This window comes from Rattus rattus, chromosome 1 (assembly GCF_011064425.1).
Source record: "Rattus rattus isolate New Zealand chromosome 1, Rrattus_CSIRO_v1, whole genome shotgun sequence".
NCBI lineage: Eukaryota > Metazoa > Chordata > Mammalia > Rodentia > Muridae > Rattus > Rattus rattus.
The window spans coordinates 249169969-249196126 of record NC_046154.1 but is presented as its reverse complement, the minus strand read 5'-3'; the positions used below and the strand labels follow the sequence as shown (position 1 = coordinate 249196126).

The 26158-nt window shown below is 44.9% G+C and overlaps 2 protein-coding genes across 3 annotated transcripts in view; both read left to right on the top strand.

Annotated features, from left to right (window-relative positions):
* Znf251 (zinc finger protein 251) overlaps positions 1-20258 on the top strand; it is a 28133-nt gene extending 7875 nt beyond the window's left edge. The window contains exons 4-5 of the mRNA XM_032890775.1: positions 15103-15226; positions 17203-20258. Coding sequence (XP_032746666.1) covers positions 15103-15226; positions 17203-18910 — 1832 coding nt within the window. The 3' untranslated portion in view covers positions 18911-20258. The remainder of the gene's footprint in view (positions 1-15102; positions 15227-17202) is intronic.
* Positions 1-26158, top strand: part of Arhgap39 (Rho GTPase activating protein 39) — a 151560-nt gene that overhangs the window by 7051 nt on the left and 118351 nt on the right. The window lies entirely within an intron of this gene.

Genomic DNA, 26158 nt, shown 5'->3' with positions numbered 1-26158 from the left:
TTCTCTTATAAGCAGTGACGAGATGCAGTCTCTCAAGATCTTAGAACAACAAAGGCATCGGGCAGGGGTAGAAACCAGCGATCTCTCTTTATTTCCTGGACAGTGTACTGGTTGTTAACTGCTGGTCTGTGTTGACGTCTCTGGTCCCTATCTGGTTAGGACCAGGAAAAAGCTATATAAGAAACAGACATTAAAAGGGTTTGTGTGGAAATTCCAGCTTATTTTGAAGCACAAAAGAAGAAATATTGTGGGTATCAAACTCGCCTTCCTAAAAGGAAAATAATGTACCATTGGAATTACTTCCAATTCTCACGGACCTATAAGGCTTGAGGTGGTGGGCTGAGTGAATATTTCCAGCCTGAATGTTAGCCGTGTATAAGTTAGAACTTTAAAACTCTCTGTTTGTTATGAGTGTGGTGGTGGGCTACGTCTTTAATCCCGGCATTTGGGAAGCAGGGGAGGTGTATCTTTGACTTTGAGAGCAGCCTGGTCTACAGAGTGAGTCAGGACAGCTAGGGAAACTGTCTTCAAAAACAACAAGAAAAGCCCAACTCTGCTGAACAGTCTGAATGTAGGGTGAGCTGGGGTGCTGGTGATTGAGGTTGTAGGGGTCAATATATAAGCTATATAACTATTTTACAGCAATATTCTAATCTACCTTAAGAAACTTAGAAGCATAAATTATTAACAAAACTGGGAAGATCATTGACCTCTAAAATAGGAGATTGATAGAGAAAAAACAATAAAACCAAAGTTGGTTCTGTGACGTAATTATCAAGTTGATAAAACCTAGCAGGACCAACTTTAAAAAAAAAAGAAGGTAAACATTACAAATATTAAAAAAATAAATGAGTCTGGTATGGCATGTGCCTTTTAAGCCCAACACTCAGGAAGCAGAGGGAGGCAGATCTCTGAGGTCACCCTGGTCTACAGAGCAAGTTCCAGGACAGCCAGGGTAACACGAGAAACTCTTGTCTAGAAAAACAGACACAAAAATAAACAAATCCATAAAAATAAAGGGGCTAGACATGGCTCAGTAGGTAAGAGCTCTCTGTGAGCTCTTCCAGAGCTCTGGAGTTCGATTCCCAGTGCCCTCAGAGCAGCTTGACAGCCTTATATACCTGTAGTCTCAGGGAATGTGTGCTTTCTTCTGGCCTATAGATGTGTGTGCAGACACAACACCCACATACATAAAATACATGTCTTAAAAACCACAACCGAGAGAGGTCATTATTACAGCTACATCTCATGGGCATTCGAAGGGCGATAAAGCAATGGTGTGAGCAGTTCACCCACGTGAAACGAACCAGTTCCTTGAAAGATGCCCTATTTTTAAAACTCCACAAAAAGAAAATGGCAGTCTGAGTAGATGCGTATTAAGAAAACCCGCCTGTTTCAGGTAAGTTCCCTTGTGGTTCTGACAAATGAGGAAGAAATGAACACTCCTTAAGAAGATAAAAGAGCAGTCCCTGGCCGTGAAGCCAGCGTTCTCTTCGCAGCAAAATGAGACAATACAGGAAAGGAAACTGCAGACAGGTACGTCCCATGACCACAGATGGGACAGTTGTCAAGAAAAGTAACAGCAAATCAGCTTCAACGATGTATGAAGAGAACACCTGTCTGGGAATATTCCTCCCTTGAGCCCCCCCCCAACTCTTGGGAGTTATTTCTCACTTTTCTTAATCTGTTAGCTCTCCTTTAAAAAAGAAAGAGTGGAATTAATCTTAGGTATGCAAGACTTGGATCAACATCCAAGAAGTCAATAAAATTTACCACATTGTTAGAGGAAAGCAATCGTGATCCTGTCAGTGGATAAAAGAGAAAAAGGTGTTTAACAAAGTCAGATGCTCATTTGTGACTCAAACCTAAATGAGCAAGGTACAGAAGAGGGTTCCTCAGCTTGTAAAGATCTTCTAAAGCCCTGCGGCTAATGCACTGAAGATTAGACACTGGAAGCGTCCTAAGGTCAGCAATGCAGCAAGTTGTCACCTGCCACTCTTCCAACCCTGGAGAGTCCTGAGGAATCAGACTTTGTGTCCATGCAGTGCGATTACAGACACCCTGAGTGTGTGGACTCGTGTAACCGAGAAGTGCAAAGTTTCACGCACAGTGTCCGGGAGTCGGCTGCTTTCCCTGCGCCTGAAATGAACAAGCTGTTTCCTCTTTAGAGTTTGGAGGCGAAGTTGAGACAGTCCTGTACATACAGCCCTACCTGGCCTGGGACTTCTGCCTCCTGGATGCTGGGATCAAAGTGTTTTAAAACAACCTAAAGGATGGTTCAGCAGGAAGTCAGTCCTGAGGACATGAGGACAACCCCCTGGACTTCCGTAGAAGGAGAGAACCAACTCTTGCAAGCATGCCCCCAAACTTCTTTTGTATCTGGTTTTGTTTTGTTTTGAGACCGGGTCTTACTATGTAGCACTGGCTGTTCTGGAACTCACTGTGTAGATCAGGTTAACCTCAAATTCAGAGATCTGCTAAGATTAAAGGTGTGCACCATTATGCCCAGCCTTCCATCTGTTAAAAAATAAAAAATGTTATATAAGCACTCTGAAGATGAAATTCTTAGTACATTCAAAATGTCTTTACCTAATATATTCAAAATTTAAGGGAAAAAACTGTTAAAAACATAACAGAAGAGGATTAAATAGAGTTCATGGATAGAATATCAAGATGTTAACTGACTTCAAATTTCTTTATAGATTCAATACATTCCAAATAAAAATATTAGCAGTTATTTGATGAATATCAACAAATATTTCAGTTTTTTTTTATGGCAAAGTAAAAGACTTCAAATAGCTCATTATTAAAGCAAAAAGGGGGGGAACCGGGAAAGGGGATAACATTTGAAATGTAAATAAAATAAAATATCCAATAAAAGAGCTGGCCTCATCCTACCTGATCTCAAGGCTGAACTCTAGAGCGCTAATTATCAAGGCAGTGTGTGGTATTGTCAAACATAAGTGGAGTGATCTGGCAATCGTTGGAACAGTATATCAATGCAGGACTTGGTAAATATCAAATGACCTTTGATAAGGGAGCAGAAGTACACAGTGGATTAAAAACAGTCTTCAACAAATACTAGATGTCTGCAGGCCAATTAAAAAGATAACAGAAAGTCAACAGTCTTGGTTTGTTCATGCTCTGCTGCGGTTATAGGAACTGCTTAACCAACAGAGCCGTTTATCACCACTTTGGAGGCTGACAGTCTCTGATCAGGACTCTGCTGATAGATGTTAATCAGTTATAGATGATAATCTCACTTTGTCCTGCTGTGGTAGATAGAGAAAGAGCACCTCTCTCCCTCTCTCCTACCTCTCCCTCTCTTCTCCCTCTCCTCCTCTCTTCCCCCTTCCCTCCTTTCCTCTCTCCCTCCTTTTCCTCAAAACAGGGTCTTTCTACATAGCCCTGACTTTCCTGGAACTCTGTGTAGACCAGTTTGCAGGTTAGCCTCGAACTCAGAGATTTGCGTGTTTCTGCCTCCTGAGTGCTGGGATTAGAAGTGTGCTCCTCCATTCTGGGCTAATTTTCCCTTTAAACAGAGCAGGCCTCCAGAAATGGCATCTCTTAAAAGGTGCTTATCCCCTGTGAGAACCAGATCCTGTCACGTTTCCATCTGGCCCTAGTTACCTCCCAGAGGCACAGTTAGGACACTATTGAGAGTTAGGATTTCACCTTATGAATTAGACGGAAGGATACAATTTAGTTCAAAGCAAAATGGTTATAGAGCCAAATGTAAAGCATGAAACTCCAAGGCTTCCAAAGGATAACAGGACAAAAGGTGCTGTGAATATTCAGATACAGCACGGAAGACGGTCAGTAAAGCCTGGTTGACAGCTGAGACTTCATTAAAAAGAAACTGCAAAAAGAAACAAAAAGTCCAGAGACTAAGAATATTTGCAAATACCATGTCTAGTACATGGCTGTTACCGTATCTATTACAGTGGCCCCTTAGATCTCAGCAATTCAAAACACGTACCACCTACATTTAAAATGGGCAGAAGGCCTGATCAGACACAAGAAGAGATACAGGCGACAGGTAGGCATATGAGATGTTTGACTGTGTCCCCAAGGAATTACAAAGTAAAATATTGAGGTATCACTACATATCTTTTAGAATGGCCAAAATCTGCACCCTGAAAATACCAATGCAGGTAAGGACGTGACATAATAGAAACTGTCATTCATTGCATTAAGAATGCAAAATATAGCTGCCGTAAAAAAACACTTTGTATCTCATCGAACTTAACATGCTTGTTAAAAATTCCCACACTTGTGTTCTCCGTCTGTCTCCAAATAAATGGAAGCTTTCCATAGCCAGACAAAAATCGGAACATGGGTACCTACAGCAATTTTATTTACAATTACCAATACAATTGTCTAATATTCCAGTGCATGAATGGATAAGCTGATCATTGGGAATGATTAGTTATATGAACCTAATGAGACATGAAAGAATTTTATCTAATTAATAATAATTTAAAAGGTGTTGAGGCATAATCTCACTGTAGTCCTATCTGGATCCTTGTAGACCAGGTTAGCCTTGAGATCATCGAGACCCACCTGCTTATGCCTCCCCAGAGGGAAGATTACAGAAGTGCGCCGCCACACCCAGCTTGACATAGAGGAATTTCTTTTAAAGATTTATTCATTTGACATGAGTATTTTATCTGCATGTACACCTGCATGCCAGAAGAGGGCATCAGATCCCACTAGAGATGGTTGTGAGCCACCATGCAGTTGCTGGGAACTGAACTCAGGACCTCTGGAAGAGCAGCTGGAGCTCTTGCTGCTGAGCCATCTCCCCAGCCCCTTGCATGGAAAAATTTTAGTTATTATTAAATGAAAGAAGCCAGTCTGAAAAGACTAAGTCCGTGACATTCTGTTTGTTTGTTTGTTTGCTTGCTTGCTTGTTTGTTTGTTTGTTTTGTGACAGAGTTTCTCTATGTAGCCCTGGATGTTTGGGAACTCACTCTGTAGGCTGGGATGACCTCAAACTCCCAAGGGAGTTCCAACCCCTCAGATCCTCTGTCTCCCCACTGCTGGGATTAAAGATGTGTGCTTCCACCACTCAGCTAGTCCATGACTTTTCTTAAAAATTAAAAAAAAAAATGAAGATCTTATTTAATTTTTTGTTTGTTTGGTTTTGATTTTTCAGTCTGTAGACCAGTGTAGCCTTGAACTCAGAGCTCCGCCTACTTCTGCCTCCCAAGTGCTGGGACAGGGTGCTCACCTCCACCTCCTGACTCACTTTAAGATTAAGATCTTATTTTATGCGTGTGGGTGTTTTAATAGCGTGTATATCTGTGCAGCACATTCATGCCTCCTCGGAGGCCAGAAGAGAGCACTGTGTTCTCTGGAACTTGAGCCTCAAATGGCTGTTAACCACCTTGTGGGTCCTGGGAACCTAACCTGGGTCCTCTGGCAGGTAGAGCGGCCAGTGCTCTTAACCACTGAGCCATCTCTCCAGCCCCTTCTGTATCATTCTTAAGGCAAAGCTGTAGAAACAACCAACACACATCTGTTATCCTAACACTTAGAAAGTAGAGGCAGGAGGATCAGGACTTAAGAATCATTCTGGGCTGCATAGAAGTGAAGACTATCGTGAGAAGCATGAGATCTTATTATATTGACCCCTTCCCTTAAAAAAAAAATAGACAACCAAGGATAGTAAACCAACGTTTGCCAGGGAGCAGTGAAAGGGTTGGAGGTAACTAGGCGGCGTATAGGGTTTTTACAGCACTGATACACTTGAATAGCACTGCAGTGGTGAGGCCATGCCACTGGTTTGTCCAGCTAAGGCAATGCACAACATCAAGGTACATGGGGCCAGCAAAATGGCCCATCGGAAAAAGGCACTTGAAGCACAGACCTGGCAACCTGAGTTTGATAACCAGAAGCCATATAGGGGTGGAAGGAGAGAACCCACTCCCGATGGTTGTCCACTGCCCTCACCTGCTTGCCATGGCACTGTCCCCACACAAACCCATCACATGCACACATGCAATAAATATATATTTTTTTTTGGTTCTTTTTTTCGAAGCTGGGGACCGAACCCAGGGCCTTGAGCTTCCTAGGCAAGCGCTCTACCACTGAGCTAAATCCCCAACCCATAAATATTTTTTTTAAAGATTTGTTTTGTGTGAGCACACTGTTGCTCGCTTCAGATACACCGAAGAGGGCATCGGATCCCATTACAAGTGGTTAAGAACCACCATGCGGTTGCTGGGACTTGAACTCAGGACCTCTGGAAGAACAGCCAATGCTCTTAACCGCTGAGCCATCTCTCAAGCCCACAATAAATAGTTTTAAAAGATGGAACCTGAACTGTGGCAGATGGGTAGTGAGGATCTGCCACTGTGCAGGGGCACCCATTGTGACACACGGACTAGAAGAACTTATAGTCTCTCGGGCATTCAAGACTCAGAACAAAGTCGTGTTCCTTCAGAGACTAAATTCTGAAATTCAATTTCCAATTCATATGTTTTCTGTTAGCATATAGAGAGGAATCTATGATTTCTCCACAGTTTCTCTCTGTCCTGGTTTGTTTTTTGTTTTTGTTTTCCTTTGTGAAGCGCCCCCTCAGAAGAAACAAAAAATGCAGATAATTTTAGGAGCACTGACAGACTTAGGGGTACCTAGGATGTCCAACAGCCATGTGGGTTTCAATTAACACAGAGAGACAGGATGAAGACCTGAGGTTTCAGTCTTTAACTGGGGTTCAGGGCTATGGCAGAAACATGGGTGGGGCTGAGGTAACACAGAAAAAAGACTCAAAGCCAAGGTGGTAAAGTCTTGTGCCAACAGTTTAATCTAGGTTGTAAAATTACCTGGCTAACTACCTAAAGACTATACATGGACTGACCCTGGACTCTGACCTCATAGGTAGCAATGAATAGCCTAGTAAGAGCACCAGTGGAAGGGGAAGCCCTAGGTCCTGCTAAGACTGAACCCCCAGTGAACTAGATTGTTGGGGGGAGGGCGGCAATGGGGGGAGGATGGGGAGGGGAACACCCATAAAGAAGGGGAAGGGGAGGGATTAGGGGGATGTTTGCCCGGAAACCGGGAAAGGGAATAACACTCGAAATGTATATAAGAAATATTCAAGTTAATAAAAAAAAAAATTAGCTGGCTAGAGATGGAGTAGGGCTTGGGAAAGTGGCATCCACACAGGAACTCTGAAGGAGTGGTTGCAGAATTCAGGCAATGATATGACTTGGTCAGTTGTCACTCAAAGGTTCATGTGGTAAAGATTTAGAAGGCCTGTGAGTCACTGGTGACATGGCCTAAAGGACTGTGGTACGTAGTTCTCCCTGATTTGTGGTCACAGTGTGAAGGTCTCCCTCTGTTGAGTACTTCCTTTTCCATCGCCCCCTGGTGACCTTGCCCAGAGGCCCACAGCAGTCCAGTTGTCACATCTTGGGCTAGAACCTTTAGATCATGAGTTAGCTTTTCCCTTTATAAGTTATTTACCTCACACATTTCCTTACAGAAATAAAACAGCCACCAACACAGGCAGCCAAAGGAGTCTTAATTACTATCAAGGGACGCATGTCAAGTGACCTGGTGTGGAGGAACACACCTCTAATCCCAGCACTCAGCAGGCAGAGACAGAAGGAGCCAGCCAGAGCTACACAGCGAGACCCTGGCTGGGGAGGTAGCTTACCCTGCAAGAACAAGGGCCTGAGTTAGATCCCTGGACACATTAAAAGCCAGACATGCATTTGTAATCTTGGTGCTAAGGAGGTAGAGACAAGCCGATCCTGTTAGGCAAATTGCAGGCCACTGAGAGATCCTGTCTCTACAAACAAGTTGGTCATCTCCTAAGGGAGGATACCTGAAGTGCTCCTCTGGCTTACACAGAAAGAAAAGGAGGCTGCAGCAACAGACACGTTAAGTATCTTCCCCTTTGGCTATCAGGTCTGCAGATGTTCTGTAACATTGTATTAATTATTACTGTGACAAAATACCCAATGAGCAACTTAAGGAGTGGTGTATTATAGCTCAATTGCTCACAGTTTGAGGAAGAACCATCTGTTTGATGAGGGCAAGGCAGCAGGAATGCGGCAGCTGGTCACGTGTCCGTAAGAAGCAGAGCATGCTGGCGCTCCATTCACTCTATTCAACCTACCAGATGTTGCTGTCCACATTCGGGATCCGTATTCCCTTCGATAACCTCTTTGGTAACAGCCTCACAGATAACCCAGAGGTCTGACCTTTAGCTGATTTTTAAGTTAACCATTACAATGTTACAAACTTGGGCTGCAAAGAAGACTTAGAAGTTAAAAACACTTGTTGCCCTTCCCGAGGACCAGAGTTCCATTCCCAGTACCCAAGTCCGGTGGCTCACAACCATCTGTAAGCCCAGCTCCCAGGGATCTGATACCTCTGGCCTCTGCAGGCATTTGTATTCCTGTGTATATATCCACACAGTAACAAACATGTCTACACATGTGTGATATTTCTTTTGTAAGGAATATAATCTTAACTTTAAAAAGGTCATAAACTTACACTTTATCGTGGTTGTTGTGTGGATGTGCATATGTGACTGGGTATATGCCCATGGGCACGCCATGTGGTCCGCCATAGCACGTTATGGAAACTGAAAGACAATGTTGTAGAGTGAGTTTTCTTTTTTTCAGAGCTGGGGACCGAACCCAGGGCCTTGCGCTTGCTAGGCAAGCGCTCTACCACTGAGTGAGTTTTCTACTTCTACCTTTACATAGCTTCCGAGGGTTGAACACAAGTCTTTAGACTTGAACTGTTGATCTTCTGAGCCATTTTGCCTGTCCTTTTTTTTTTTTTAAACCTTAAAGAGAGGTAGCCCAGGCTAGCCTCAAATTTACTGTGTAGCTGCAGCTGATTTTGAGGTCCTTCTTTTCCTTGCTCTTCCTCCCAAGTGCTGTAATTACAGGCACGCACCGTATATCAGCTGTAACATATCCTTTCAAGTCCTATTCGTTTGTTTTCATACTGCTATGCTGGGATTAGATCCAGGGATTTAGGCAGGGATATGTGAGGCATGCGCTGTACCGCTAAGCTATACACCCAGCCCATATTGTCCGTGTTTCTCTACACGTTAACTTTTACTCAGTGCTTTAAGATAACGAGCATTTTCCAAAACTGTGTGATGTAGGCATGCCGTGTGTGTGTGTGTGTGTGTGTGTGTGTGTGTGTGTGTGTGTGTGAGAGAGAGAGAGAGAGAGAGAGAGAGAGAGAGAGAGAGAGAGAAGAATGGGCTTGCCCATGGCACTCATGTAGCCAGAGTATATATAACCTTAGGACTCTCCTCTTATTGCTGCCTAAACTGGGAATCTTGACATTTTGACTAGGCTGGTTGCCATCAAGCTCTGAAGATCCTCCTGGCTCTACCCCCAGCCTCGTGTGCTAGGATACAGGCGTTTACAGCCATGCGTGGTATTTTAAGTGGGTGTTAGGGATTTAAACTCAAGTGCTTTTACCAACTGAAGCATTTCCTGACTCCTGCACCGAGCTTTGTTTTTTCTCTCTATGTAATAGCCCTGGCTGTCCCAGAACTTGCTTTATAGACCAGGCTGTCCTTGAACTCAAGTCCACCTACCTGCCTCTGCCTCCCGTGTTGGGATTAAAGGCGTGTGTGCCACCACTGCTGACACAAAGGATATTTTTAATTTAGGCTTAAGTAGTAGTTACATCCTTATTACTTGCTAACAAATTATTAGTTATCAGTGCCAAGTTACTTAACATCCCATCACATGCTTATGGGGCCTGAGAGGCTGTCTTAGTTACTTTCCTATTGATGAGATAGAACACCATGACCAGAGCACTTAGAGAAGTAAGGGTTGGTTTGTGGCAGGGGGATGAATCCATCATGGCAGGAAGACGTGGCAGCAAGTGACAGGAACACCAGCAGGTGCAAACTGGAGTGATCCGAGGCCTTGAAACCTCGGAGCCCCAGCAATGTATTAACTGCAGCATGGCGTTAAGTATTCAGTTGCCTGTGACCATGGGGGACATTTCACTCCAAGAACCACAGAGGCCCCAGTAGTCGAGGTGCTGTTGACTCTGTTTTAGTCATGAGCTACTGTTGTGTGACACTTCCTTGGGGAAAGTGAGCAAATGTCTTCTCACTGCAGATAGGGGAAGGATGCTACCACGTGTCCAGGCGAACCGACAGGTTACTCACAGGAATGTGGGTAAGGGGTTGCTTACATAAATGATGACAAGACAGCTACACCATCAACCCACTCCAGCGTGGGAGATAGTTCCTGAAAGCTGGAGGCCTGAGGTGGTTCAGCTGGTTTGAGAGTGTCCTCTTGGTTGGTCTCAGCCTCTTCCAGGGACCTCAGCTGATCTGCACTCCTCCCGTCCCATTCTGAGGGGCCCATCCTCCATACATGGAGCCCTGGCTGTCCTGGAACTCACTCTGTAGAGCAGGCTGCCTTCAAGCTCAGAGATCCACCTGCCTCTGCCTTCTGAAAGCCAGACCTAAAGGTGTGCACCACCGCTGCCTGGTTTGAGGTTTGTTTTTTTAAGATTTTCTTATTTCTATATTTTATATGTATGAGTGCTTTGTCAGCACGTACATCTGCACAACAGAAGTGGTCGTGGGATTACAGTTATAGACTGCCATATGGTGCTAGGAATTGATCCTGGGACCTCTAAGAACAACAACACCCATGGCTTGACCACTGAGCCATCTCTCCAGCCCCTGGTCTCTACTACTTCCAGCCAGGATTCTTACCTGAGAATGGCTTTCGGCAGTTCTTACAGTTTATGTCTGCTTGGAGGAGGAGAGGCCTAATGTACTTGGTCATTTTCAGATGTTTAGTTCCTGAGGCAAACGAGCTTCCTTACTAGGATCGAAGGCTTCACCTCTTTAAAACGTCCTATATCAAATGAGCTTCATTCTGGGGAAGTAGCTTACTTTGGAGAAACTTGCCACACAACAACTTTTAATAGAATGTCATTTGTAGCACTTTCTCCAACGTAAGTTTCAAAAGTAGATTTGGAGTTAGAGAGATGGCTCAGTAGTTCAGAGCACTTGTTGCTTTTGCAGAGGACCCAGGTTGAGTTCCCAGTACCTCTGTGGTGGCTCGCAACCATCTATAACTTCCAGTTCCAAGAGATCTTACCTAATGCCTTCTGACCTAAAAGGTCCTCAGGCATTCATGGGATGCATACACAGAAGTGCAGGTAAAACATTCATATACAAAAAAGAATCTAGCGGGGTGGCGGCAACACACTCCTTTAATCCAAACACCCAGGAATCGGAGGCAGGCGGATCTCTTAAATTCAAGGCCAGCCTGGTCTACAGAGCGAATTCCAGGACAGCCAGGGCTAAACTGAGAAACCTGTCTTGAAAAACTATAAACAAACAAACAAACTAAGTCTAAAGAACCTTACTGAGTAGATTTGGAGGAACTTCATACGGTTATCACATACGTGTGCTTGCTCACTGTTTTTCCCGCCACACGCATGCGTGAAATGTCTTAGCGCATACATCCAGACCATGGATTTTTTTTTTCCCATTAACACTTTAGCTTTTCAAGCCTGTGGAAGAATGAGGTTGTTGTGAGTGGTCAGAACCATCTTGGGCCAAGAATCCAAATAATCCTGGTATTTGGCTTTTATGTCTAGCTATTCATTTCCTAAAAAATGACGTCATGCAGCCGTCTGTGTGGAGAAGCCTACATTGTGTTTGCTCCCTCTGCCGCAGCCTGTTCGCACCCGCGAGGCTGGGGGGTGAGGCTTGGGCTTTTGCAGAGCTGAGGTTGCTTCTGTGCGAAGCATAGAACTGGTTGCTCTGGTGGAAGAGGAGGCTGCATGGCTGGTGCTTTCTCTGATTGGATAGGCCTCATGGCAGCCAGTAGGTGTCTGAGCCCCTTGGGTAGCTCTTGAGTAATGTCACTTGAAAGGGAAGTCATCATTCCATTTTTGCAGTAATGAGTTTGGTGACCATACCCAGTGTGGTTATCCCGGTGCACTGCGACCTCTGGTTGGTAGCCTCATGCTGAATTCTTAGGCATGAATAACATGTATTTGCACCCCAGATATTGACACTGACCTAAAAAATTCTGTCTAATGAATCAATGTATTTACTGGGTTACTTACATGAGTGAGAGTGAGGGGTTACTTACAGGAGCTTGAGTGACTCTATGGATAGCTACAACACCAAATGCCTCCCCCTGCAGATGCCCGGGACTCACCAACCTCTCATTGTGGTAAACAGGGTGAGACAAAGGGACCAAGTGCAACTGAAACTCCTTCAAATTAAGGGCTGCATGGTGTCCACTAAGCTAAATCTTCAGCTCTTGAACACATTTATGTTAAAAGCATTTTACTTGGAGATAAAATGTATTATTATCTCAGAGGAAAACTAATATTTTTTTCAAACATTTATTTTGTGTATATTTTGTCTGCATATATGTGAAACCACTCATGAAAGCTGTCCTTGGAGCTTTATAACCAAATTGCCTGCACCTAGGCTGGTCAGAATCTTTTCCCTCACACTTGTTTATTGTTTTTACAACCCTGGGGAGGGTCTTTGTGAATCTTGTAAATTTCAGGAGCTTTCTGAGCTTTGTAAATTTTATTTCTTGAGTATAATGGTTCTTTCTCCAAGAAGAAGTATTTCATTTGAGAGGGAATGTTTAAGGTGGTAAGAGTACAACAGGCATTTGTCTAGAATGCATAAGCTTGGACCTTAAAAAAAAAAAAGAAATTAAAGAGCAGAGGAACAAATGGCAAATATGAGGACAGTAACACCAAGACCAGCCTAGGCTGTGTGATCAGGTATGTAGATCTGGAAGGAGACCCTATCAAAAACAAAACAAAACAAAACAAAACAAAAACAAAAAAAGGTGTGTGTTGGGGGATCAAGAGGACCAGATCAGTAGCTCAGCAGTTAAGAACACTGGCTGCTCTTCCAAAGTACATAGGTTTGAGTTCCAGCACCCATATGGTGGCTGACAACTAAGTCCAATTCCAGGGTTTCCAAAACCCCCTTTTACCTCTGTGACAGCCATCAAGCACTCACACATACTTAAAATGGAAATAAATCTTTAAACACAGACACACACACACACACACACACACACACACACACACACACACACACACACACCAATTGACACAGATCCTGCAGGTTGTAACAGAAGGACACTTTGGACACTGACACAGGGTCTCATGCAGCCACCGTTGGCATCAAATTTGCTGTTTAGTCAGAAATTTCTTAAAACTCCTGATCCTCTTGCTCCACCTTCTGAGCGCTGAGATCAGCGGCGTTCACCGTCACCTCTGATGTTACGTGGTGTTGGGAGTGGCCCTCAAGTTGGGCAGGCCCTCTATCAAGTAAGCTAGACTTCAGCCCATGAGCGCGTTTACATCAAAGTGATTTCACTTGGAGAGAAAATTACTAATAACTCAGAAAACAGGGGGAAAGCAGTATTTTTTTTTAAAGATTTATCTCATGCGTGTATTTTGTCTACATGTATGTATAGGCACCATTGCGTGCCTGAGGCCTGCAGAGGCTGGAAGAGGGCACCAGGTACCCTGGAACTGGAGTTCTGGCTGGTTGTGAGCCACCGAGTGGCTGTTGGGAACTAATCCTGGGTTCTCAGTGGGATTAGCAAATTCTCTGAGCTGCTGAACCATCTCCCAGCCCCAAGACTAGTAACCTAGACTCACATATGAGGAGATCATTTAGGATTCGATCTTACCTGTCCGCCTGGTTTTAGTAAACACAGTGATTTCTAGTTGTATCCATTTTCCTTTGCGGCTAAATAAAATTCCACTGTGTATATGTTCTACATTTGATTTATCAACATGTCTGTTGGATTTCACTGGTTCCATTATCTAGCTATGGAGAATAGTGTGCCAAGAGAATATACTCAAGAGTGGTATAGCTGGGCCATATGGAACATCCGTGTTCAGTGGTTTGGTTGTTGCTTTTTAAGGCAGAGTCTATTTAGCCCTGGCTGTCCCTGGAACGTGCTGTGTAGACCAGGTTGGCCTCAGACTCACAGAGATCCTTAGTGTTTTTGAGGAGGCTCTGGGCTGACTTCTGTACGGCACACACCAGCTTACATTCCCACCGGCAGTGCGTGAGGGTTACTCTTTCTCCACGTTCTCGCCAGCGTTAGATGCCTGTTTTTCCGGTGATAGCCAGCCAGTCTGGGAGATGGGATTTCAAAGCAGGTTCAGTGTAGGTCTCAGCATGGCCTGAGGATGCTGAGTAAAGACAGGCCATTTGTGTTTACTTTTTGTGTGCCTTGTTATAGTTTGTTTTGAGACAGAGTTTCAGGTTGCTCAGTTTGGCATGAAAACTGTGTGGCTGAGATTAACCCCGCTCCTGCTGCCCCTGCTTCTTAAGTGCTACAGTGTCCGACACCATACCCGATACTGTTTCCATTTGTTCTGAGAACTGTCTGTTCTGTTCATCAACTCATTTAACATGTGTATGGCTTCGGAGTTGTTATTGTTTCATTTTTGTATTTTTAAAGATTTTTTTTTATTTATATAAATACACTGTACACTGTCTTCAGACACACCAGAAGAGGGCATCGGATCCCATCACAGATGGTTGTGAGCCACCATGTGGTTGCTGGGAATTGAACTTAGGACCTCTGGAAAAGCAGTCAGTGCTCTTAACGGCTGAGCCATTTCTCCAGCCCCCTTGTTTGTATATTTGAGTTACTAAACTGATGCCTGACACAGAACCTGAAACGTTTTTTTCTCTTTCCCTGGAGGCTCTGCTTTTTTTCTTTTGAAGCTTACTTGGGAGCAGTGACTGAAACACTGTTTCTCATTTCTCCTGTGATAATGTAAGCAGGAGCCTGGGATTACAGCTAGAAGGACCGCTTAGCTGTCAGCGATAATTAGCTCCCATCGCTCCCAGCTAAGCAGCTTGCCATGAATGATGAAGGTAATGGGGCTCTTTAGGGACCTGGGTTTCTTCATGGCAGTAAGGAAAGGTCCCAATCACACTCCAACCCTGGGGGTACACATCAGCACTGCGGTGTTCAGGTGTCCAGCCCATGAACTCACACTCACACTTGGCTATGATTGGCTTGTGGTCGTTCTCCAAAATGGAGGCTCTCAATGCTTTGACTTTCCTTCTAGATGTTTCTCAATTCACCTGGGTCTGTTCTTGTCCTCCACCTTCAGTCATTACCGTCAAAGTTGTCTTCATTGTCCAGTGTGAGGCTGTAGCTGCAGTAACCAGGATTGGCCACCTGGACCTGTGGTACAAATCAGAAAGCCACACTGCTTAAAATTATTATTTTCAAAAATGTTTTGTAGACTTAAGGGATAGGGCTCACCAGGTAAAAGCACACGCTCCCAGGCCTGACAGCCCATACGACTGAAGGGAATTGTGAAAGGAAAAATAGCAGTTCATGGGCTGGAGAGATGGCTCAGCAGTTAAGAGCACTGGCTGCTCTTCCAGAGGACCTGAGTTCAGTTCCCAGCAACCACATGGTGGCTCACAACCATCTGTAAGGGGATCTGCTGCCCTCTTCTAGCCTGAAGATGTATATGCAGCAGAGCACTCATACATTAAAGTTTAAAAAATATTAAAAAATAGCATTTCACAAATTATCTTTTTGTCCCACACATACAATAAATGTTAAAAGTTATTTGAGGGCCTGGAGAGGTGAGTCACTGGTTAAGAGACCCTGCTGTTCTTGCAGAAGACCCAGGTTCAGTTCCCAGCAGCCACTTCAGGTGGCTCGTAACCCCAATTCCAGGGGATCTAGCACCCTCTCCTGACTTCTCAGGGATGCAGGGAAAAGAGGTGAAGTATGAATAAGTAAGTGAAATACATTAGGTTAACTTTCTCTTTCCGGAGCATAGGGACGTGTGCATGTCAGTCCCAGTAGTCTGGAGGCAAAGGCAGAGTCTGACACCTCCCTGGTCTATAAACCTACTTCCTAACGTTTCCTCAGAGAAACCACCACAACCAGATGACTTCAGCAACTTGCACTAACCAGTTAAGGCAGGAATGGCTCATACATGTGCTTTCCATTCCAGTAAAAATTGGTTTATTCTGTGCATCAGATTTTGGAATGTACTTGTTTTAATAATATATCATAGACTTTCCTTTAATTATATGTTCTTCCATTGCTATGTAGGAAGGTATTGTAGTATCACATGGAATAAATTATTTTTAAAAAAGATTTATTTTATTCTGTGTGTGTGTGTGTGTGTGTGAGTGAGAGAGAGAGAGAGAGAGAGAGAGAGAGAGAGAGAGAGATCATAGGATGCTTGCAGAAGCCAGTGGACGGCTTCTAACCCTTGGGATACATTCTTAGAGAGCAGTTTGGGGTCCAGGGGTGTGCAATATATTGCTTCTAAAACCCAGTCTTCTCAGCCTCTGTGCAGCACCTTCTGTTCCTGTCCCTGTCTCTGCCACCCTCCTCTTGCTCTGGCCATGGTGAGAATTCCTTAGTTCTTGGACTCAGTACCTTCCTCCTCACATTCCAACAGTTGTGCCATTGTCCAACACTGCTGACTGGCACCTTTAACTCTTTCAGATCCACCCTTCCTCTTGGGATCTTCTGACTGTATATACTGTTTCCATCATGTTACAGGATTTATCAATTCCTTTTTGAAAATGGTGGCATGTGATGTAATACCAGCACTCAGTGACAGGATCATGAGTTCCAAACCACCATAGGCTACACAACAAAAACTCTTGATTCAAGAAAACAAACAAACAAACAAAAAAACCAAAACAACAACTACCAAAAAAAAAAAAACCCAAACAAACAAACAAAAAACCCAAAACAACAACTACAAAAAAATCATTTTCTGCCTTCCCAAGTAGAGCTTTTTGAGACCAGAGGCTGTGTTTGTCTTCCCATTGTGTTCCTTATCTGGAACACCATTGGTCGTGTACTCATTGAACAGGTTAATTTACTAATTTAACACTGGCAGTTTGTGTGTCTCTCCCGTGCTTTGAAGAGTAGGGAACACCGCTGTCTTTATTCTGCTAGTTGGCCGTCCTTATTTTAGGGTTCTGTCATACTCTACTGAAGCATCTGATTTTTGCATAGTAGCTTTATTTTTTGTTTGTTTGTTTGTTTGTTTGTTCATTTGTTTGTTTTGAGACAGGGTCCTATGTAGTCTTACTGTCCTGGAACTTACTATGTAGACCAGGCTGGCCTGCCTCTGCCTCCCCAGCGCCAGGATCAAAGGTGCGCCTTCATAACTGGGACATCATACCTTATGGGAACACGAAGCAAATTGTGATTTCTGCTGCCAAGGGTTTCTCTGCTCATTTATTTGTGCTTTGTGTTTAACAGAGTCTGAGATCAAGCCTGAGAAGGAGCTATCCATTTTAAACCAGAAATGTTCCGAAGAAGTAAAAACCCCAGAATTATCACAAAAGTTCCCAAGGGCTAATTCACAGGCGTCTGAATCCAAGGAAGCTTGTGCCCATGAAAGTCAGGGAGAGGGGAGCCAAGGAAGCTCTGCGACTCAGGGTTTGAAGGGTGTTGCTAAAAAGGACTCCACAGTCTGTAGGGAGCACCTACCAGAGAACACCCAGGCTTCGTCTGCATTTGACAAACACTTGAATCCCAGCCAAAGTGGTGTTACAATTCAAAGAAGTAAAACGGGACAGAGAATCTTTAAATGTGACATATGCAATAAAATGTTTAAATATAACTCAGACCTAAGTCGGCATCGCAGGAGTCACACCGGGGAAAAGCCTTACGAATGCGGTCCGTGTGGGCGGGCCTTTACTCACAGCTCAAATCTTATTCTTCACCAGCGAATTCACACTGGGAATAAACCGTTTAAGTGTGATGAATGTGGGAAAACGTTTGGGCTCAATTCCTATCTCCGTCTGCATCAGAGAATTCACACTGGAGAAAAGCCGTTTGGGTGTAACGAGTGTGGGAAGGCCTTCAGTAGAAGTTCAAGTCTCATTCAGCACCGTATAATACACACAGGGGAGAAACCCTACAAGTGCAATGAGTGTGGGAAAGCCTTCAGCCAGAGTCCCCAGCTAACTCAGCACCAGAGGATCCACACGGGGGAGAAGCCCCACGGGTGCAGCTGGTGTGGAAAGGCTTTCAGTCGGAACGCAAGCCTTATTCAGCACCAGAGGATCCACACGGGGGAGAAGCCCCACAAATGCACTCAGTGTGGGAAAGCCTTCAGCCAGAGCTCCAGCCTTTTCCTTCACCACAGGGTTCACACCGGAGAGAAGCCCTACGTGTGTGGAGAATGCGGACGGGCCTTCGGCTTCAATTCTCATCTTACGGAGCACGTTAGGATTCACACTGGGGAGAAGCCCTATGTTTGCGGCGAGTGCGGCAAAGCCTTCAGCCGTAGTTCCACTCTGATGCAGCACCGCAGAGTGCATACCGGGGAGAAGCCCTATCAGTGCGCGGAGTGTGGGAAGGCCTTCATCCAGAGCTCCCAGCTCACTCTCCACCAGCGCGTTCACACTGGAGAGAAGCCTTACGAGTGCGGTCTCTGTGGGAAGGCCTTCAGCAGGAGATCAGCCCTCACTCAGCATCGGCGGGTTCACATGGGCGAGAGCCCACAGGAATTCGAGTGTGGCCCAGATTTCGTCTATGACTCCTCCAGCCACCTGTCCGCTGGAGAGAGACGTGGCGGGACGTTCAGCCACAGTGCGAAACTTGTTCTGCAGTGGACGATCCGAAGTGAGGAAAAACCCCGGGGTTGTCCTGAGTGTGGGAAAACTTACAGCTCTTCCTCACAGTCCATGGACTATCAGAGAATTCAGGCTGGAGAGAAACCCTATACATGCCAGGAATGTGGTAGGAAAGCTGGGAGCGGGGTGTCACCCCTTACTCCACACCATGTGACTCGTGTTGGAGAGAAGCCACAGTTGAAGGATGGATCTGAAAGATACTTAATTCAAATCAAAAAGATTTTCCAAGAAAGACATTTTTAATGTGACAGATGTGGAAAACGGTTTAGAAACTTGGCTTTATATTAGGTAGGATTCCATAATGAAAGGTAAACTGTTACCAACAGACTCGCGAGTTAGGAGGCTGGGGCTGTGTGGCCTACTGTGTCATAACAGCAGGCCACCTTAGCATCGGGTCAAGTTTAGGGTTTTATCGTAGGGTTGAATTCCCACAATGAAGAGCAGTTGATGGGAGGTGTCAAGATGATGACGTATCTCTTCATGGGCGATAGTAATTACCCAGAGACCTGGGGGGATTAGGCTTGTCATGTGTGAGAATGTTGATGATGCTAAGGACAAGATACGGCCGTGGATGGCAAGTATGTGGATGGTCTGGGGACCGAGGTGGCTCTGCCCGTGGCTGGTGGGACCAAATGTAGGTTCTCTAGGCGCAGAGGAGACGGAAGCTTTGGGGAGCAGCCACTGTGAGGCCAGGGGCAGAGGCTGCAGAGACATCAGCACAAACCAACAGCTGTGGTGAGCAGAGCTGAGGGCCACCAGTGACAAGGACAGCTACTAAGAGTAAAACTCTGGCTGGAGATTGTCCTGCTGGCTGTAATTTAAAGATCTTCTGGTCCTCGCTGAATTAACCATGTGCAGTGAACAAATCTTGTGATTTCCGTTCTCTTCCGCCTACACAGCCTGACTGCTGCCCGCTCCCAGGTAACCTCATTACCAGACTTCCTTTTTTCACAAAGTGCTATCCTTGTTTTGTTTTTAAACCTTTTGCGAGGCACTTGAGTGACAGAGACAGGTGGATGGATCTCTGTGAGTTTGAGGTCCCAGACCAACCAGGGCTACGAGACCCTGTCTCAAAAAAAAAAAAAAAAAAAAAAAAAAAAAGTTTTGAAAAGTATTTTAGATTTCACTTTTTGTTTTTATTGTACTCCTTTTTTGTTTTGTTTTTGTTTTTTGTTACTGTTTCAGTTTTGATGGGGGGCATGGGTGCCTGTATTCCCCCTTTCACCATCTACTGAGGTTATCCTGTGAGGTCGATGCCTCCACTCTAAGAGCAAATGGATTCAGAATCTACCATTTTTCCCTTAGGAAGCTGAGCAAGCTGTGTTTTTTCTCCAACGCCACGTAACATTTCTCAGTAAAGCATGGTTGGATGGACACTAGGCTGCCGGAATCCAGCCTGCATACCCACCATGCCGTGTGCCCCAGGGTCAGTGCAGACACCGAGAGGTTCTTGATGGTGTTAATTTATATTGTACTTTTTTACCGCAGGATGTACGAATAAGCCATCAATGTTGTATTCACATTGGCTAAGGAATTCTTACACCCAGTTTCCTTCGACTTAATGACGCCAATTAAAAAACTGTGAAAATCACTATTGTTCTGGAGTGATGGCTTGATTCAGCACAGCGCCTGCCTAGCATGTACAAAGCCCCTGGTTTGATCCCTAGCCCTGTAGGAAGTGGGCACCTTGCAGCACACCTTTAATTTTAGCACTCTAGAGATTGAGTCAGAAAGATAACAAGTTCAAGGCCACGCTTAGCTTCACAGCAAATTCAAAACCAACCTAGGCCACAAGACCCTACCTAAAACAAAACAGAAAGCCGATTATGTAGGTAATCAATATGTAGGCAAGCAATACAAGCCAAGGGCTTGCTAGTCATATTAAAGTTGGAAACAAACCTGAGGGAATTCACCTTGGAAAAGGAAGTTGTTTGTGTGGAAGTAACTGTTGCGTGTAGGTCAGCTGTATGGCATCACACACGGCGGAATGACCGCACTAGAAGCAGCTACAACTGGTTCTTTCAGCCCTAACCTTTGACCTTGAATGACCTCATGCCCCAAGTATCTAACCTTATCTTGTAAAAATTACCTATTTTCAATGCCCACAACCCATGACTGCCAAGGAAGCTAATGGTGTTGATGACCTCGTTCTGGTCCCCAGATGGGAGAAGGTCATCGGAACATTGCAGTAGGCACTTCTGGGTAGCGAGACAGTTCTCAAAACTCTTCGAGTATCTGGTCAAACACATTAGAAGAATTACCGGAACCCATGAATACTGTTGCTTTCTCCAAGATGGGGGTCTTCCCATTCAAAGGCAAAAGGATCTCTGCTGTCAGCATAAGGGTGCAAGCTCAGATGGCTTCTTTGCGATCTGTGACCCTGAGCCACTGTTGGGGTCTTTCTGAGGAGGGTGTGTGTGTTGGGGACCACAGGGTGTCGTGTCTAACAATCTGGTTAATTGCTCTAAGATCTTGGACTGATTGATATGAACAATTGTATTTCTTCACTGGTAGAATTGGAGTATTGGAGGAGGACGGATACAGGGTTTAAGAAGTCTGTCTTTTATGAGCTCAATGATAGGTTTAAACCCCAATCTTCCCTCTAAGGGAATAGGATAGGTAGTGCCTCCTCCAAACACGTGTATAGGGTGTTTCAGCTCGATTTGGATGGGAGGATTCTGCAAGTCACACCGACAGCCTTCTTGGGCCCAACCATTAGGTTTGATTTGTTTTCCAGCCCAGGGAACCATCAAATCAAGGGAGACCTTTGACTTCATCCTGAAATATGTTAATTCCGCTTCTAATTTGGATATCAGATCTCTCCCCAATATGTTGTTTCCTGCTTCTGGAACACAAAGAAACTGTGTTACTCTTCGTCTATCCTGAAAATTAATTATAGTTTTTTTTTTCAGAAAGTGGAGGAGAGAATTCTCCCCTCACCTTGGTTACCACCAATTTTTCTGAGAAAAGGTTCATCCCTGGGAGACGTTTAAATGGGGAGGAATGGAATTCCCCTGATCAAAAAGAAATATAATTTCTTCCTCCATAGGAACTATCTTTAAAGTCTCTCATGAGGTCTTAGTGAAAAGTAGACCCTTTGATTCCCCTCCCCAAATTGTCATTAAAATTTATGAGGATAATGATCCTTTCCCCATTCCGGGCATTCCTTCTCAAAGTGTCCCACCTTTCCACACTGGACACAATTGTTCTCTGTCCTTATCATTTCTCCTTCACTCCTGGTCTGCAGTAAGCACCCCAGGGCCTCCACTACCAGAACGGCATAGTGATGACATTGTTGGGATCCTAAGCCTCTGTCCTGTTTCTGGGGCATTTGGTTTACAGAGGAAAAGCATGACCTTAGCTTTCTGTTTCTGCTTTTTTTCGTGCCTTTAAGTCTGCTCTTTCTGGGCCTCTGCAAGCAAATCTTTAAGTTCTCTACCCTTCCAACTTTCTATCTTTAGTAACTTTTAAAAAATGTCTGGCCAACTGTTGGTCATAAAATATAGCTTTAGCATCCCGTGGCCAAAGGAATCCTCCAGTCTTAATCTAGAATATTTTCTCATTTGGTCCTTTAAGCATTCAGCTGGGAAGCCAGGCAGTGGTGGTGCATACCTTTAACCCCAGCACTCAGGAGGCAGAAGCAGGTGGATCTCTGTGCGTTTGAGCCCAGCCTCGTCTACAAAGCTAGTTCCAGGACAGCCAGGGCTACACAGAAAACCTTGCCTCAAAAGAACAAAGAAGAGAATTCAGCTGGAACTTCATCTCCCTTGTTTTGCAAAAGGCCTTAACATTCTGAGCTCAGGGAAGTGATTTTCTTATTCGCTGGTAATAAGGACCCTCAGATTCCTCACACGTCCCCAGTGGACTTTATTGTTATTATCCCATTGGGATCCTGACACTAGGTCCAGCTAGGTGTTCCCTTATCACCGTCTTTTCTTCCCCTAAGAAAACAATACCCAGGATTGATATTAATTCACCCAATGTATAAATCTGGAGGCCCAATAATTGATCCAATTGGTTTGATTCTCCAAAGGGCTCGCCTAAAAGAGGTTTAAATTCTTTTAAGGCTTTTTACTTGAAAACCATTAAGGAGAGCAGTCATAAGTCCAATTTTACCACCCCCTAAGGGAACCTCTGTAAATGGGTACACTGGATGGGAAGGGACCTTGTGTAGTCCAGCTTTGAGGATATTGGGATATGAAACTTCCTATATTCTTTTTTTACATTGTTCTAACTCCTATCTTAAAGTGGGGTTACTGGGACTTCTGGGAGGAAGTTGGGAGTGGGGTAGACAGAAATGGGAGATAAAGAGTTGGTAGAAGAATAGGTTCCATATTTCTCCACCGAACAGTATGTTCAGACTTGTAATAGAAATACCCCACTTCTAGTACCTACTTGGTTGCTTTCAATTGCTGTGATGAAGCACATTGACCAAGGCCACTTATTCAGTACAGCATTTAGTTAGGGGCTTCCTCACAGTTTCAGAGGCTAGTCCAGAATTGTCATGGTGGGGAGCATGGTGGCAGGCTGGCCTGGTGCTGGAGTAGTAACTGAGAGCTCACATCTGATCTGTAAGTTGTAGATAGAAGTTGGGAGGGGGGAGCTGTGTGGGCTTTTGAAACCTCAAGCTCCACCCCCAGTGTCATACCTGCTCCAGCAAGGCCACACCTCCTAACTCTTCCCCAACAGCTTCACCAGCTGAGAACCAAACAGTCAAATACATGAGTGTACGGGATAATTCTTCTTCAAACCACTACATGCCCTCCTGAAGCAGTTTAGCAAACAAAGCGTTTGTTCATCTTACAACTCTAGGTTTGAGTCCATCACTGTGAGGAAGTCCTACCGCCACAACAGGTGATTCAAGATTTTATTGACAAAATAGTGCTTTTACCTGCAGAGCGCTCTCTCTCTCTCTCTCTCTCTCTCTCTCTCTCTCTCTCTCTCTCTCTCTCTCTCTCTCTCATCCCAGCCAAAATTCTCTTAAGAGTTTTTCTCTTAATGACACAGGGTCTCATGTAGCCCAGGCTGGCCTAGAATTTGCTATGTAGTCAAAGGTGACCTTGAACTTGAGATCCTCTTGCCTCTAGTTCCATAATGCTCGATCGTGGGCATGCTCCAAATCTGGTTCTTTTGCATGCTATGAGGCACCCTTGAGCACATTTTTTCCCCTCAAACACATGATGTAGAAAATGTGTCTAGGCTTTATTTTGGGAAGGAAGAATGGCTAAAAGTAGGGAAGAGAGAAACGCAGCAACACATAAGCATTTGTACAGCCATGGGACTTTCTGTTTGGCACTGTGTTTCTGTGAGTCTTCTGTCCTGGAAATACACTGAGTAAATTAAAACCATACCCCAGCTTAAGCTCCTGGGGCAGAGTGGTGGGGCAGATCTCCTGGGAAGTGTTGATACAAACCACATCTCGCCTGAAATAGAGCAACAGAGGTTATTTTGAGTCAAATTTGAGTAGCCATGGCCTGGGAACATAGATTTAGGCTATTCCAATGTTAAAGTGGGTACATGAACTTTTATAGCCACAGAACAAAAGAAAATCATAGATTGTGGAGTTGCCTTAATAAACTGGTGTGAGCATCAGTCATGTGGGCAACAGCAGGTCAGGGAACTCTAGGCTGTAGTTCTCAGGTGATGCTGACTTTTTAGCTTTTGTATTGGGAGAAGCCAGGGGTCCCTTCAACTGATACATCCCACAGGTTTTTACCTGTTAGTTAAAGGGATGCTAGCTCACAAAGTTGGGCGATAAGTGGATATTGAGGAGACTCAAGAATATGGTTCTGGAGCTGTAACGTTCTGACTATACCATTACCAACGTCTAATCAGATAGTCATCCGTGTAATACCTTTAGCACAGGTGGAGCTTTGAACTATTTTTTATAAAGGAACTTTAGTTCACAGAAGCATGAGGAACAGCTTGACCTTTTCCTTATTGTGGGTCCTGGGACTAGAGACATTAGGAAAATTTATGACTAAACACACACGCGCGTGCGCACACACACACACACACACACACACACACACACACACGCACGGGGGAGGGGAGTATGCACAGGCGAGGTGTGGCCAGGATGACTCCACAACTATAGTAGACCTCTGTGCACAGCTGTAGAGCCCTAAGTCTGTCCCCACTGTGTATGAGGACCAGGGAAAGACAAAACAAAAACCCCACCCACTTGCAACTAGGGGCACTGGGCAGTGTCATTGGCTGCAGGAGATGGAGCTAAGAGACCAGGGTGATCAGAGAAGGAAGAGAAGCAAGGGGAGTAAACGTCTTCAAACAAGTGCGTGCAGAGAGTAAAGGCGTTCAGGATAAGCAAGTGGTTCGTACACTACAGATGTAACCCAACTGCAGAATCTGCACACACATGCACCCCTGAGCTGCCCAAACCCTTGGGGGCCTCAACAGATGTGTGCTGGGGGTTCTGGATTTCCAGTCTCAATTCAGACTAGTGCCAAGGGCTGCTGGGACAGAGACGTGGCAGGTGAAGGACAAAAGCAGCCAACGCCTGCTTTTTCACGTCCTGTGTTGACATGAACTTTCATCTGACCTTAAGTAAGTTCCATTTGCATTTCTCTCCTAAGAAACCAGTTCAACCAGTTATGGCTGTTAGGAGCCATGTCTAGCCAGGTGTGGTGATGCACACCTCTAAGCCCAGCCCCTGGGAGGTGGAGACAAGAGGATCATCTTCTACCACATAACGATTTTGAGATTGATCTCCCACACCTGAAACCTTGCCTCAGCTCTGCCTATCTCTGCCCCCCGATAAAGAACCGCGTGTATTTACGAGCTCTTCTCACTCACAGCTACCAGGATTGAAAGGTTTGACAGCACTATGTGCAAACATTTCCACCCACCTTCAACCTCAAAATTAACGCTGAGTGGAGGTGGCAAGCCCGCCTTGGGTACGGCAAAGAAGGGAGCTTTTGCTCCCAAGAGCAGTCTGCTCTGCTTCCAACAGTTGAACTTCATTGCCCACATTTCCTCCAAAGGATTAATAGAATTGTCTGTTAAAATGGAGGTGAAGTCCCATTAAGAAAACACACACCAAGGGCAGCCAGTGTAAACTAGGGCAGCAGTAGTCTATCTGTAATCCCAAGCACTTGGGAAGCAGAGGCAGGAGACCTTTCCCATGAGTTTGGGGCCAGCTTGGTGTCCATGGTGATTTAGACTTAGCCCTGGGTGCAGAATCAGCTGCAATGGGCACATCTAGCATCTGGGAGAGACAGAGAGACATTCGCTAAAGTTGTCGGGACTCTTTCAACTCAACAATAACCACCGAACTACATGTTTACCATGGAGGACGGTTCTATGGGACAGAATTATCCCCAAGGGATGGAGAGATGTCTCAATGGCTAAGAGCACTCAATTCTTCCAAAGGAAGAACCCTCATGGTAGTTCACAATCACTTGCAGCTTCAGTTCTGGGGGAACTGATGCCCTACTCTGGCCTGTGGGAACACCAGGCACACAAGTAGTACAC